General features: G+C 39.5%; 1 protein-coding gene across 2 annotated transcripts in view; it reads right to left on the bottom strand.

The window, feature by feature from the left end:
- MORC2 (MORC family CW-type zinc finger 2) overlaps positions 1-16,386 on the bottom strand; it is a 39,288-nt gene that overhangs the window by 11,497 nt on the left and 11,405 nt on the right. For both annotated transcript variants that reach the window (XM_084539343.1, XM_084539344.1), the window contains exons 5-15: positions 14,409-14,499; positions 12,084-12,192; positions 10,662-10,821; positions 10,468-10,579; positions 9,635-9,760; positions 5,940-6,019; positions 4,917-4,999; positions 3,897-3,982; positions 2,044-2,184; positions 1,337-1,491; positions 1,058-1,186 (exon numbers count right to left, since the gene is read on the bottom strand). In XM_084539343.1, the coding sequence (XP_084395469.1) occupies positions 1,058-1,186; positions 1,337-1,491; positions 2,044-2,184; positions 3,897-3,982; positions 4,917-4,999; positions 5,940-6,019; positions 9,635-9,760; positions 10,468-10,579; positions 10,662-10,821; positions 12,084-12,192; positions 14,409-14,499 (1,272 nt within the window). The remainder of the gene's footprint in view (positions 1-1,057; positions 1,187-1,336; positions 1,492-2,043; positions 2,185-3,896; positions 3,983-4,916; positions 5,000-5,939; positions 6,020-9,634; positions 9,761-10,467; positions 10,580-10,661; positions 10,822-12,083; positions 12,193-14,408; positions 14,500-16,386) is intronic.

Below are 16,386 nucleotides of genomic sequence, written 5' to 3'. Positions count from 1 at the left end.
CACCAATTTCCTAAATATATCCAATGACAATTAAGACCAGTGGCAAAAAAAGAAACAAACAAGATATGCTAAGTCAATTTTTGCTCCACGTTCACAAAGTACTTTGACGAATTCACATTTCACATTCACTGCTGTAATGATAGCACTTACAAATGAAACTGAACAGCCTGTCCTGAAATCACCACTCATCTCACAAGGCAGGCTGTCCCTTACTGGTGTCAACACCCAACACCTCAGAGATGTATCCACTAAACTTAGGTAATAATTGAATACATTTTAGATAAGCCAGATGTACTAGATTTGGTTTCCAGAACATTACTGGACTACCAGAAAATCAACATCTTAAAAATCACATTTTGCCAAGAAAAGGCAAATATTCTTAAATCAGTCTCTGGAAAGGCTTCACAGGCCCTGGCAGATGTCAATAGAAAAGGTCAAGAAGAATGACAGGAAAGCTCGTCCTCTTTGGTAAGTTTGATAGCTCTCTATCAAAAGAGAAAGTGCTTATATAAAGATCTCCCTTCTTCCAGCTGGAACAAGGACTTAGCCATAGCCATTCAGGGGTGAACAAAAGACAATCTTCATTAAGTTCAAAAGATGACTGTAAATGGTTCCTTTCTGTGATGACGCCTTGAGCCATTTAACACACCAGTGCATCAGAGTAAAAGTTACTTGACTACTTTCCATTGCCTATTGGGGAGTTTTGGATCTTATTCCATTGTTGGGCTCTGGTCAGTTCCAGTTCAGATGACATTTTGAAGCCCATTCTCAATTCTGCTACTGACCACACCAGTCCCATTCTCTAAGTGCACCTGAAGAAGAACCTGAAGACTGTGCAGGAAAGAAACCTTACTTTAAGATGTTTAAAAGTATGCCAGCAGATGCAAGCAAGGGCAACTCACAAAAGGAGGCAAGCCTCAGAATGGAGCAATTATAGAGGAGGTCACCTCAAATCTCCTACCCATTTAGCTGCTCCCCAACTGCAGACAGGATTTCCCTCCCTCTCTCCCTTTCCCAGGGAGGACCAGCCTCCTAATTGCAGCCTGGTCAGACGCACCACACTGAATCGTGGTAGGAATCTCCATGGCTCTTCGGCGTTTGTAGCGCAGTTCACTAGATGGAGGCTGGTTCCAGTTTGCTGACAAATAGCCAAATTCATCCCAGAACTTGATGATACCCTTCTGGGCTGGAAAACAAAAAGCCCCCATTCAGTACGGAGCTATTATCACAAAAATCACCACCTTCACTCTTGGTTGTCCTCCCCCTTAGCTCCTTTCCAGCCACCAAAGCCTCCCCTTCCAGCAGCTGGTAAAAGCAGCTGGTGAAGCTTCATTACCTATAGCTACATCTTTCCAATACTGAGCTAAATGCTCTCCCATGGCCTTCAACAAGTGTCGATATTCTTTGGCATCAGCGAAGTCTTGTTTATTATGGGTTGGTTCCAGAACCAAATAGGGCACATCCACTACACCTACTACTCCACCACATGCCCTGGAAGAGGAACATACAGTTATGAGCATCATTAAACTACTAGGTCAGTGTTCAGACAAGCAACATTGAAAATAGTGGATTACAGAAACACGTTCCTGCAATAATACTATTCTGAACTTACTAGATTTCTAAACCAGACTTGATTCAGACTTAATGTTTAGCGCTGGTATTTTTGAAAAAAAGCAAGGTGGGCTCAAATATTTGTATTTGCTTTCAAGACCAATTCTCCCTGTCCCTAGAATGAAGTAGTATTGCTACCAGTATTCACCTGTTAGCCCCAGACATCAGTAACAAGCATACAAGGCTCATACTGCTCTAGGTATGACCAAAATTTGTGGTCATAAAAAATAACTTTTTTTTTTTTTTAATTTGGGAAGCTAGGGAAATACTGAGAAATATAAAAATACATTTTATTTGCCAGAATCCACACTGAAGGTTTATAAAACGAGAAGGTCTCATGCTCACGAAGAATGATTATAGCAAGGCCAAAGTTATGTGTGGGAACATGCCAGACTTAAGCAAATTATTGCTGAAAAATCTCCAAAAACTCACATGCCACCCTCCAGCTGTGGGCCCACCTTCTCATACATCTTTATCAGCCGACTGCAGTTATAAATGAACATGCCATCCAATTCACGTTGCTCAATATTCACACCAAAAATAAAATTCAGTTCTTTGGGTTCCTTCAATGCCCTGTAAAAGAATGAAACAGAACCTTTGAGATATTAAAAATAAAGATTTTGGAATCAAAATTATTTGCTAATTATTAGACAAAGGGCATGAAAATTCCAGCACCTTTGAGCATTAAGGTTTTGTCTAAAAACTTGTCCTATATTCCACTATTTCTAACAAAAAAAAACCAAAAAAATGTTTTTGTTGAAACATGATACTGAATCACATTACAACTGAAGACTAATTAAAAAAATGACTTTGCAATACAAACATCAATTTAGGCTGGACAGTATCTGTTGAAGCAATTTAATTATTCATTTGGATACATTTTCTCCTATAGGAATGGATTTTGGTTTTTATTTCAGATCTACGTTTTGAAAAAAATTGCAGTTGAGTCTTATGAAAGTACTGTTAGGCACAGACTGGTCCTCTATGTGATTTTGGTTCGTATCTTCTAGATTGAAATAAATGCTAAATCAAGCATGAAAATTAAGATTTTGATACAAAACTACAGTTTTGATATTCAGATTCTTGGAAAATTCTCGTAATTACAAATTTTATAATGTTATTCAAATTCAAATAATGTTATTATAACGTTACTCAAAGCTCGAAAGCTGAAGAATACAACACACAGCCAAAAAGAACCTTTTTTTTTTTTTCCTGGAAATGACAGGATAGCAATTTGCATGATTTCTATCTTATAGTGATGACTTCAACAGAAGTTGGCCTCAACTATGTTTGTGAGCACATACAGATTTTCTGAATCTGAGTCTTTGATTATCATGAATTGTATTTCCTGTGATGCAGAAAGCCTCAAGAAATTTAGCAGTGTTGTAAAATCAAACAGAACCTCTTTATTTAATAGAAGTATTGCTCTTCAAAGACTAACTTACATGGATTTCACAGCTTTCATGAAAACCACAGATTGTTTTTCATGAGGATACCTGTTCCAGGCTGAAGGTATCATCAAATGAGGCCAAATTTTTTAACAATTAAAAGGCATAGTCTACACCACTGTCCTACTCATTCCTCTGATTTTTGATCTTCCATTTTTCCTCTAATCATCAAATTTTTAAGCACTAATGTGCATTGTTCCAGTTAAGTCGTTTCACTTCTCTAAGTGGTTAGTTGAAGATACTTGGAATTCTTTAAAGTTTAAATTCTTGAAGATCTCTTAACTGTCTACTACTACCATCAGATACTACGAGAACCTGAGCTGTGCATTCATGAGCATTATGCAGTAATAATACACAACTAAAAATTAGTGTACACTAATTTTTTTAATTAGTGTACACTAATTTAAACTAATTTTTCTCAAACGTATATGACAAATTTGCAGACAACTGATATACAAAAAGAGAAATATTCCTGTGGTTAAATAATAGCTTTAATTGTAACCAGAGGTTTTTTTTTTGTTTGTTTTGAATTGTAACAGATAAGTGAAGCAATGAAAAAACCTTATGTGAAAACCAGGTAAATATCTCCAAAACAACCAACCAATCAACAACAACAAAGCCAAATTCAAATACTTCTTACAGCAAGATGGGAATAGCAGAAGTAACCAGAAGACCAAACTTGTGGTTAAACAGGCAGGGCATATAGAGTACTCACAAGTATTTAAGCTTTGAGCTGAACTGCTCACCCCACCACATGAAGTAAAGCAGAAGAAACACTCAAAGCACATGGAGTGAACAGCCTGAGAAAATCAGAGCTTTCAACTGCCTTTTACTCACCGCTGCTTTGCCTCCTTAATCCTTTTCTTTACATCAGCCTCCCGGCGCATGGTTATTGCAGAGTTCTGGGCTTGACGTAATGTCACCTGCCAAGAGGTATTTCACAGTGAAATTCATGAAATTAACTCACTTCTGAGATCTTTTTGAAGGGGGAAAAATTGTAGAAAGAATGCACCAGCTGTGGAGGACAATAATTAGCACACCAAAACATTAAGGGTAGCACCAGTTGCTGCCTTGGTTAAGTAGCTACACAGTTGCTTGGAAGAAAATATCCAAAGGCAACTAAACATCTAATGTAACTAAAACCACACAGCAAATGGTTGGACACAAAATGGAAATAGATGGGCTACTCAAATGCTTTTTTTTTCCTTCCCCATTAGATGTCATTAGGAAGGAAAGTAATTTTATGCTAATATCACCTGCTGGCACTTCCCACAAATCCTCTTTCCACCTAAGTGCTGGCTAGGCCTAGGCCTTACCCACCTTTCAAAAAGCCCCTGGTCTCAGCACAGGAGCTGTGGCTTCACAAAGTACCATTCAGAAGGAAACAAAAAGAACTCTCTAGCAACAGCTTGAGAAAACTTAAGAGCAAACTGCAAGGGCAATCAGAGAGAATAGCCAAAAAAAAAACAAAACCAACATTTTTACTTCTGTTCAAATACTTGACATTCACCCAGACTCTTCAGAGAACATCAGATATAGCATCTTCACAGTAAAACTCAAACAAGGCATTGCCTTCCCACCTGATATTGTGTGCTGTATGCATGGGAATGTCAGCGTGCTTCTTGTTCAGATTGGAAAATAAACACGTTCAAGCATGTCCTGTGGTGACGACACCACACAATTGCCTGGGACTGAACATTGCTGACAACTTATCTCCAACAGCAGTCACCACCTGCTTCCCATACCAAAGTGCTAAAAGGAGATGCTAATCAGCCAGTTCTCTGCTCCAAAAGCACAGTTCTAAACCTTCCCCCTCAATACTTAAAATCCAACTCATTGGAACAGCAAAAGTCTCACCCTGGACTCCCGCGTAAGGTCCCCCCCGAGGCGCAGCTCAAGTGCACGAGCTTTACTCTCTGCTTCTCGAGCCTTGTCCTCCGCTACAACACAAGGAGAAAGAACAGTATTAGCCATTTAGTACAGACATCATATCATCAGGCATTCATCTGAGGTAACAGATTTCCAAAGACAGGATTAACATATACAAGGGAGAGATGACGAAGTAGCATAAAAAGGTACAAAATAAAATCTTATATATGAGAGGATACCGTTGACAAGCCATCCTAAACTTGATCAGCAGTCACAGTCAGCATTACATAGTACATAATACACAATTCAATCCTCTAATACATAATTCATATATAACATGTCGTACAAGTTCAAGATTCCTTGTTCTCTATGGGTTTTCCTCAACATGGGTTGGGATGACTGATTTGTACGGTAAATTTATGAAATATAACAAAGATATATGCTATATATATATATGTTCATGTTATTTCTATATCCTGAATGTCCAATACTGTCAAATTTGGTTTCTCCTGAGGACAAGACATAATAAGGAAGGCAGACTAAATATACAAAGGGTAGTCTTGAAGCAAGAAAAAAAAAATCAACACCCAGATCAATCAGTATGTATCAGGTGATAGAATAAAAATCTGTGTTCAAACAATTGCCTCAAGAGGGAAGTAACGGAAGGAGAAGAGAACCAAAAAGGTAAAGATATGCAAAAAGGTGAGAGCAGAACAATGGGATAACAAGTAGGTGAGGCTTCAGGTGGAGCAAGCGGAGAGCTGTGCATTTAAAGGGTTATTCTGTACCTGTATTCTCTATAGGAAGTGGTATTAGGGAATTATGTAAATTCCCTCCACTGCATGGAAGCAAGTCTCAATCGCCTGTAATTACTGTAATAACTAACTGCCTGAGCAACCACAGCCATCACAGAAACAAGCAATCCAGGTCATATCCAGCAAGATAGCCTCTTTTATTCCTTTCTTTTGCTACAGCAAAATCAGGATGTACATGCATAACCCAAAGACTCACCTATCCTTGCCATGTGCTCTGCTTTCTTCACCTCTTGCTCTGCACGGGTCTTGAAACGATTTGAGGTATATTTGTACATCCTGTGATGATCAAAACTTAATTAGCAATCTCAGCAGTAAGGTCAAACCGAGATTTCATCACTGTATTCCTGGAGAATAAAGATCTTCACATTCTACTCTACTTTTTTCAACAGATTCAATAAATGAAGGAGGTTTACATATCAGTAACTGGCCATTTTTGGAAGTACTTAGGACATATCTTTAAGTCAGAGATGCTTTAGCTGTTGCTGCAACCACAATACCCACTTCTACATTATCCAGTGGAGGTACAACATATCCCATATTCTTGGAAGAAATCCCCAGGTTAAGGGGAACTAGTTCAGAAGTGAAAAAGAGGACAGAATATATTTATAAAACTTCTCCAAATCCTCCCATTCTACACAAATGCCCCTTCCTCTCTCCTGCAAATGGCCATCTACATATGCAGTTCCACAGTTCATGTCTTTAAGCAGGGCGAGCTCAAAGCCTCTAGGTGGTATAGGAATTGTCTGAACACAGCTTCAACTTGCAGCTTCAAAATTTCAGGACATTTCCATATGCTACACATGTGACTCACAACCTTGTAAAGTGTTTGATTTGCAGTGACTTGTTTTACCTTCCCTGTAACGTGAAATGCCAAATGCAGATTACAATCTAACTATGACTATTGCAGAGTAAAAGAGGCAAAAGCTTATGAGTATGCGTCACTTCTACATAGAGGTGTGTAACTGGGGAAAGAGATGACGCCAAGGATGACCAGAGCCTGAAAGAACTTGAGCCACCTTGGACATGAGGTTTTGGAAGTATCCAAAGGAAAATCCTGTCTAAAATACATTTTTATGGAGGAAAAAGGAAAAAAAAAAAAAAAAAAGAAGAAAAACAACTCTCCACCATTATGCCAAAAGTAAAAGCCACAAAAATGCTGTTTTTATATATGGGAAAATGTAACAACTTAGAGCTTGATTGACCAGCTCATTAAAGTAGGAGGAAACACATCTAAGTCCCAATGAGGTAAGATTCCCCCAAATGAAATATAGTCTATCAAGATCCGTGAGAAATCACCTTGCACAGATGAAAAAGATTGGTTATGTATGGTTCTGTGGGTGAACACGTATGTGCTCAGATGTCAGAAACAGTCTCACTATCAGAAATCCTTTACTCTCAAGTCCAGTAAACTCAAAACACAAGCACAGTCCACTTAAACGCATTTCTGCATCTAGTAAACTCCTTTGCTGCTACTCATAAGGACCTCCTCCTTGCAGATAAAGCAGACACACACTAACTCTTCCAGAAAATCACCCAATAACCAGAATAAGGTTTTGTGTGCACAGTCTCTTCAAATCTACTTAAAAGGTGATTTAAGCTACCTGGAGCCAAGAGCCAGAACGTACTCTGAAAACCAGAACTACCTTCAACATGCTGGCATAATCACATTACCTCATCCACATCCTGCCTTACTTTCCTGGCTGGGAGGGAACAGGGTGAAGATGAATTCTCTCAACACACACACCTCTTGAGACAGAGAAGTACTTGAGTGTGATCACAGACAGCTTTAGAAAGTGAGGTACACCTCACCTTTCCAATAGGACACACAGAGCACAGCTGTGGAACAACCCAGAGAGGCAGTGAAGGATGTCATCTCAACTCCACGCCCTTCTCCCTAGTCCTACTCCCCATACCAGCTTCAGGTGCCTGCAGGAGTGTTCATTATCCCAAAAGCAAACCAAGGACTACTGGAATTCAGATCTGGTTCCACATAAACTGTCCCAGAGACTGACCATTTCAAAAAAGAAGAAACCAGCCAGCCATTATGTTTCACTTTAGTTTCTGACTCCAAATGACTTTGGCCACAGCCAGGAAAGCCAACATTTAAGTGATCTGGAACATTGTACCTAGCAAAGACATACATAAGACCAACAGACAAGAAATCCAGATGATATGATAGCAAAACATATTCATCCATCTTAAAGAGGTTCATTACAATTGTCCTAGAGTGCCCTCATAAAAGTGAACTCCTTGCACGTGGTTCAATAACACATGGTTCACAGCAACAGCCAAAGAAAGCAAAACAGCACACGCTACTTCTGCAGCCACCAACACTGGATGTCTGCTGGGATCACTGGCCATTCAGAGGGCTTACATACAAAGCGACATGCAAAATGGCCTGCCTCCTTCTAGCTGTACAGCCTGCACTGCTAAACAAGTTCCAACAGCGACCGTGGGAGGAAACAGATGAAGTAACTCTTTCAGAGATGAAAGCAGCTTCCAGGGAGTCTGCTACTGTGGTATCACACCTACAAATGCTGCTGAATGATTTGCACAAAACCAGCCTGCTCCTGACTCCTGGGCATTACAGGCTCCAGAAAGGTTTTGAGAAGTCTCTCACTGATCTCTAGCAAAAGGTAGAAGATAACTGGAGCTCTTCTGGAAAGAGGAACTACTTCCTCCATGGTCTTGGATATCCTTTACTGTCACCTGAACAGTAAGGTCGTATTAGTAGTTGACTATACAACCCACAGAAACATAGCTTCCAGAAAGAACAGTGACAAAAGGACAGTAAGTGTCCTGCTCAAGAGACAAGCTGTTATTCCTGATGAAGAACACTGTAATAGCAGTAAAATCTGAATTTACACAGTAAAGGCATTTAAACACCCTAAATCTTGTGACAAATCTCCATTCTTTGTTCTCTAACACCAAAAAATTAACCTGCAGACAAGCAGGTTAAATGCTTTTCCTTCAGAGATGAAGACAAGCTGACTTGCAACCCTACAAACAGGAGAGAATACACTGCTTCCTGAAGACAATCTTCCTAAGCAGATCTTGCAAGCAGAATGCTGTACCTACCAAGGCCTGATGTAAAGCATAAAAATGATCACTTCAAACAGAAGGACACCTAGCAAACCATGATTTACAGTGCCAAGTCATGCTGTACCAAATTGACTGCCTCTAAAAATGAAACGAGTGACTATTTTGACAAGGGGAGAGCAAGGGATGCAATCTCGTGTGACTTCTGTGAGGTTTGATACCACTTTCCAAATTTTAAGAAGCTGAGTAAGTATTAGCTTGACAGGCAACAGCCAACATTGCTTCACTACGGGCAAATCACACCTCACAAGTCACCAAAGATAGGATGATAGTGCTGGTGGATAAGAGAAGAGTAATTGATATCATCTGCCTAGACTTGTGCAAATTTAAAGGTTTAAATTAGATACTTAGAAGAAATTCTTTACTATGAGGATGGTGAGGCAACTGGAAGAGGTTGACCAGAGAAGCTGTGGATGCCCAATCCCTGGAGGTGCTCAAGGCCAGGTTGGATGGGGCTTTGAGCAACCTGATCTAGTGGAAGGTGTCCCTGTCCATGGCAGGAGGGTTGGAACTAGGTGGTCTTTGAGATCCCTTACAACTGAAATCATTCTATGATTCTGTGTTTGGTTTTAAAGGAGACATATTGCACAAGCTACTTTTGATTTACAAAATCATTAGATTTTCCATTATCTTCCTGTTTTTCCAAGATGTCAAACCCACATCCTATAATCTTGTGATCTGTTTCTGTGGCTTTAACATGGAGTTATGCAGGATACACACAGAGCAAAATGCTAAACCTCTTCTGTATGGAAACTCCTGCACACATATGCAGACTTGTGGTCTAATGCTTACCTTGGCTTGTACAAGCAGCAGGAAAGTCGCTTGGTTTGTACTTTGTGTCCATTTATGAATATCCTCATTCTAGGATCGATATAGAGCACAGCAGCATAGGCACGGAAGGAGCGGCGCTCAGGCTTTCTGTAGGAGATGGATGTTTACAGATATTTATCAGTTTGTTCAGCATTTCACTGTAGGACCACCTGGAGACATTCTCCCTATTATATCCATGTACCTCAAAGATGACCCCATCAATTTACTACCCGAATAACCAATGTCTTATTTGTCAGAGTGCTCATCCTTGTCCCTCCTTTTTCCTTCAAAATTTTTCCCCTTAGTTATTCTCTGGTTAAAAAACAGCCATCACCTACTACTGTCATAGTCTCATCCTCTACCCTTACCAAATGAACAAGTTTCTCTGTTGAAAAAATTTGTAAGATTCTTATTTCCCAAGAAACTGGTACCCAGGTTCAAAAAGACCAACAGAATCACCTCCCCATACTACTTTTCCCTATCCTGTGACATATCCTGGCACAGATTAAACCTATAGCTGAGGGCTTCCTCTCCTTAATACAGATAATTAAAAAAAGGGTACTGAGTTTGCCTGCTTTGACTAAGCTGAGACAAGTCAAGGCGTAAATTCACAACAAACACACAAGCATAACATCTGTGAGCTATGTAAATGCATCAACTCTAAACTGCTGAAGAACTAAAGAACATCTAAACTCTCCTACTCACCGCAGAAAGAGAAGCTTTAAAAAAAACAAACGTATGCACACAGCATACAGATAAACCGCAAAATATAGTTAGATCAGAATCCAAGGGCCTGTAACATCAGTCATACTTACGTTCCCTCTGGGGGTGTTTCTGCCATCTGAATATCTTGGAGGTCAGAAGTCACATCCAGCTCTGGCTCTCCATTATCCATTAGCTTGAGGTTAAATATGATCACCAAGGTGCCTAAGCAAGCAAGAAGTTGATCAGGTGAATCCCCCCCAAACCCCCAAATTCCTTGCCCATGACCAGCACCACAGATACATACCTTTCTCACCACGGATCTTATTGAACTGCTCCATCACTTGCTGTTCTGATTTGAAAGGGGAATACTTGTAGATCAGCTCTGTCTCAATAGCAAACTTCTCCATGTTGTCAGTCACAGGTTCTCGGCTCCGTGCATTCCAGGTGGGCAGTGGAACAATGACCTGCAAATAGCATTGTACCAGGAGCAATTCAGACCTACCCACTCTAGTCAGCCATTTACATGGAACAAGGTTGAGCAGTAGCCCTTCCTAACTTTTTAGCGGTTTACACAACTGTCAAATGCTCAAGAACCTTTCTTTTCCAGCCTCCAAGTTACTTTTCTAAAACATCTAGTCTTGTAAGACACCACTCCAAAGTAATCTGTGTGGTATTGGCTGCTCAATGTTAACACAACCAACATCATTTTTACCTCTTGTAATAACTTTCATCTAACAGTAAAAAAAAAAAACAAACAAAAAACACAAGTTTTGCTTCTTAAAAAAAAAAAAAAAAGCATCAAACTGTGCTCAACTCTTCTCTTAAACTGAAGAATTATTCTTCATTTATTTTTCTGATTTCATTTTTTCTTCTTGGTAGGATTCTAACAAGATTATTGGTTTTGTGTTGTTTAGAACATGAACAAAGATAGAATTACAGACTGCAGCTGTATATCAAGGACAGTGAGTCCCCTCCTTATTTTAGAATTAAGCTCAAGCCAAAACTTCTAGCTCCAGAGGCACTATGGGAACTACATTACTGCTTGCTAGCCACTAGCAAGCACTGCCCCCTCAACAGCTTCTTTGTACAGCTCCCTCCACTATCAAAATGGAAAATCCTTACATACTATCCCAGTGCAAAAACGCAACTTCTCATTGGCTATGCCTTAAAAATACTTGCGCTTGAGCATAAAAATACTTCCATATTAAGAGTTCAGATACACAATAGTATCTGAACTATCTATTAAAGATATACAAGTTCTCAATAGTTAGAACCATACTGATTTTTGACTTAAAAAGATGCAAAAAGAGACGCATCTGGGAGTTTCTGACCTATGGGAAGCGTCTTCAATCATACCTTTAATTCTCTACAGATAACCAGATATGAACAAAAATTTAACTACATCTCAAAATCAAATTTTGTGGGAAAGGAAAACACAAGAAAACCTGGACATAGCCTGAGCTTGGCACCAGCAACATAAAGTGATATTAAGCCCTATAAACCCACAGTGGTTTAGAGAGACCTCTTGAACAGATTTAAAGCCAAAAGGAAAAATCAGTCATGACTTTGCAGATCCCCTACCAGTGTATCCCCAAGAGAACACCATACACTGAACAAAACACAGTAGAAATCTATACTGACACAGACTCCTCCTTCAAGAGCTGGGTGAAGGTCAGATGAGATAACATTCACCATATTACTTCATTATAATATTTTATGTCCAAACCTCATCGATGCCTTCTTCTTCATGGAATGTCCGTGACAAGAGAAGGCAAGTCATGGTGGTGTTTTTCTTTGTGAAAAGGATAAAGTCTTTCCCAATCCGCATGGAACCCCTGGAGACAGATTTCAAGCAGCATGTTATACGTCATGACCAATACTTTTCAGCAAATTAGCAGAATTTATGCTAATTCTTTAAAAAGCAGACTAAGTTATGTTTTCATTCCATTATGTTCAAGTATGAGACACCAAAAACAGGTTAAGATGGGTAAAAAGGCTTAAACAGCAGCTACCCTCCCTCTTTATTGTTCCTTCCAAAAAATAACAAAAAAAAAAAAACACATCTAAATCTGGACATTTTCACAAGAAGCAATGGAGCTCTAAATTCTTTCCCTAAAACATTTAACACTAATCACAATTAAAAAGTGCAGAATGGAGCTTTCCAAACTCATACTATGAAGAAAGTTTAAAACAAAGGTTTTATTTTTTAAATCTGAAGAAGTTGACTACAGTGAGATGTGATAATAACCTTCAAATATATGAGCAAAAATGTAAGTCAGTGAGAAAATGAATGCAGCCTTCATTTTGCTGCACACACAAATGAATAGCAGTAGACAAGTTTCTGGGAGACCATATATTTTCCAATGTGACAGGAACATTAGCAATTCAGCAGTTCAACTTATCAGCTAGCTATCACAAAAAGGACAGTCCTCCACCTCCTAACTCTCATATGGTGAGCAACAAAGTTGTGTTTTTGCAACAGAGAACTAATTTTCTGTATTCCAAGATAGTTGTGTAGTCATAATAAGGAGAAATGCTAAGTAGATTAGTGAACAGTAGAAGGCCTCACTGTTTCAAAATAATGTAGAAGCTTGAGAGAAATAGGATGAGCAGTGTGAGAAGAGTTAAACAATGATCACAAGTTCTCAAAAAATAAGAAAGGAGAAATTAAAAGGTTGAAAAAAGGAAAAATTGTACATATATGGTGTAGAGGAGCATCAAGTAGCTTGTGAACCTGTAGTATTCAGCCAATGAGGAAACAGGGGAGGTGATCAGGTGTCGGGTAATAGGGGATAAAAGGTTATGATTTGTTTGCTTGGATGCGCTCCTGATTGACAGGATGCCCGCCATTGCAATCGTGAATAAAATAGCTTCACAGAAGATCCTGTCTGAAGAAAATTATTTGAGATTTTTCTCATAATATTACCAATAAGACCTTCCTTCCCAATATTCTCTTTTATCCTATCAGCCAACTCCTCCAAAAACCCTTAATGGACAAAATTTTCATTTAATCTAAAGCTGGATCAGGGGTTCTGTCAGTTCATTTCTTTAGATTAGACCAATGTATTAGTAAACATCTTTTGCACATTTAGGCTTCGGTCTGCAATTCCTAGCTGCAATATAGTATGCCCCTCACTCAAGTTTAAGAACAGGCGAGGGTTCTGCCCTGGAAGAGCACAGGTAGGATCTATTCCTGCACTGAAGCTGGATTGATGATATTTCTAGAACCCTTTCAACCCTCCCTGCTTTCTGTTCTCCCCCAGATATCTATTGAATCACAGAGATTCCCCCACTAAGATGAACGTACATCAAGAAACCACATGGAGACCAGAAGCATAAAGGCAGAACAGACAGAGTAATCTATAAAAGTCCTTCAACTTTCTCAAACAGGTTTCACAGCTGTGAATGGTTTTTCTCTTTCATATCAAATCTGTTCCTATCAGCAAGATTTATTTCTGTTCATCTCTCACTTAAATCCCACCCCTCTCCTCATTCCTACCATCATTCCCCTTCATCTCTATGCAATTCATAGAATCATTGAATGGCCTAGGTTGGAAGGGACCTCAAGGATCATCTAGTTCCACTCCCCTGCCATAGGCAGGGATGCCACCCACTGATCAGGTTGCTCAGGACCTCATCTAACCTGGTCTTGAACACCTCTGGGGATGGTGCATCTGGGAAACTTGTTCCAGTGCCTCACCACCAGACAACCTTCCTAGAGAAAGGCTGCAGCACTATTTTGCTTTGATTTTACTATTTGTCTGATATTGACATATTAAGATGTTTTATTTTTCCTGCTCTTTCATTTTTCCAGCTGATCCATATCCCCTGAATCACTTAAATATAATGGAAAACACTGTCATCAGTTTGAACACACTTCTCTACTCATTCTGTCCATAGGGTTCCTGCATACCAAAACATCATATGTTTCTTTAGATTTCATCTCCAAGTGTTTTTCTGGTAAAAAAGATACACACCTCCAAGCAAAAAATACATTTGCTATCTCATCTCTAACCTCCATAATCTCACGACGCTGGCTTTTAATACCTACGATTTCAAGCCGTTCCCATACTGCCCAATTTGAGTTGACTCCGGAGATCGCTTGGCTGATTTGCCAAATTGAATAACACTGGCAGCTTCATCTGGAACGAGAGACAGGTAGCAAATCCAAAGTTTGTTTTAATATACACAGAAGCGCATCTTACAATGATGAATAAGTTTGTATTTAAATAGCACAGAAGGACTGCTGCATGGAAGAGGCCTGGAGTCCAAGCCAAGGTCTCACCCTGAAGCTCTGCCATCCAGCCCTGTAAGAACTACACTGGTCAATGACACTAGCATCAGAAGTTTTGTACAGATGCTGTTACGCTGACAAAAAGATTTTTAAGTTTCAGACTAGACCAGTACCCCATCTGAACTGGGTAAAGATGTTTTCTTTTTACAAAAAAGAAAAAAAAAAAGTCAACAAGATGATCTGTTGTGTTAATCACAATTCCCAATGTGCTCATAAATAAACCAAAATCCAACCCTGGGACACTGCAGCTCTGGTTCTACTAACACTACAGATAAAAACCTGTGGTACTAGGGCATACGTCACTAATACAGAAAGGTCTTGAATTCAGGATAAACTGAGTACATTTTCTTTATGGAGCTGAGCTGAACACTACTACCAATTGATGCACTAGTAAGACAAAAACTATTTTTTTGCAGCAGATTCCTGGACAACTAACAGCAAGACAGCTGTATAAAAGCAGTACTAGCAACTACCACAGGAAGCCAGAGCATTTTATTAGCTCAGGACTAAACAAAAGGATATGATAGTTTCACAGATGAGAGAGTCTGTCATTTTTAGCTCAAGCCTTTCCATTGTTCAAGGTATAAAGCCTTTTAATATCATCCATAGGACAGAACAATTGTACTCCCTTCTGCCAAGAGATAGCAATCGTTTCACCATAGAATTTACTGGGAGAAATGCAATGCAATTCCAGAGATGAGGGAACATGAAGTGCCTTAACAGGAACAATCCTTCAAACAGGAAGGCTAACAACAATTACTGCCCTCAACGCACATACAAGCTGCAAGGGAGGAGGGGACAACTATTGCAAATACAAATTTTGACTGGATTGCAGTACTTCTTCCCTTTCCTCAGCCTCCTATGGTGTTTTCTTGCCAGCCAAAGCAAACATTAGAAGATTATCTCATATTTGGAGATGTGGATTTTATTGTTGTTATTATTGTGTTAGTTTTAAAGCCTAGTCAAACAGGGGTATATGGGATATTCTAAGAAGAGAATATTACTGCCCCCTCTCCCCTTGCTGTATTAAAAGCTGTATCAACAGCTATTTTTGAGAACAAATTCAGAAGCCTAAAAAAGGAAAGGAGTAATTGCCTGGCGCATTTCCTCACTCAGACAAGGTGAACATATGGTTTATCATTCAGTGGTGGAGACCTAAAGCCACCCTAAAAAGGTGATTCTTCTTGGGAAGAGAAGGATAAACAATGTCCAGAAGAGGGGACTCCTGAAGGGTGAGGGAGCTTCTCTCTCTGCTACAGTTTGTCTTTGGGAGAGATTTAGTCTTTACACTCCTCCAAAAAAATCAAGGTATAAATTTATTTTTTTTCCCAAATTTTTAGTTAAGGCTCTACAGGGAGTTTCACTTACAACTATTTTAGTCACACTGTGTTCATTTTGTTGTGTCTCAGAGTTACTAGACTTTAAAAATAAACTCCCTGGCAACAAAAAGAGGGTTGACGTGATCTATGCCAAACAGACAAGAAGAAAAAAAAAAAAAAAAAAAATCTGAAGGAATTCAGTGAAGATGGCAGATTGATATTCTAAGCCCAAGAAAAGGAATCAGGTCCTGCACTTGGAGTACAACATCCCTATGCAATGCCACAGGCCCCCGGGGGGAAGAGTGGCTAGAAAGCTGCATGGTAGGAAGCAACCCGGAGGTATTGGTTGATAGCCAGGTGAATATGAGCCAGGAGTGTGCTCAGGTTGCAAAGAAGGCCAACAGCATCCTGGCCTG

Source organism: Aythya ferina (assembly GCF_964211825.1).
Source record: "Aythya ferina genome assembly, chromosome: 17".
NCBI lineage: Eukaryota > Metazoa > Chordata > Aves > Anseriformes > Anatidae > Aythya > Aythya ferina.
The sequence above is the reverse complement of the archived record's forward strand: the minus strand, read 5'-3'. Positions and strand labels throughout refer to the sequence as shown.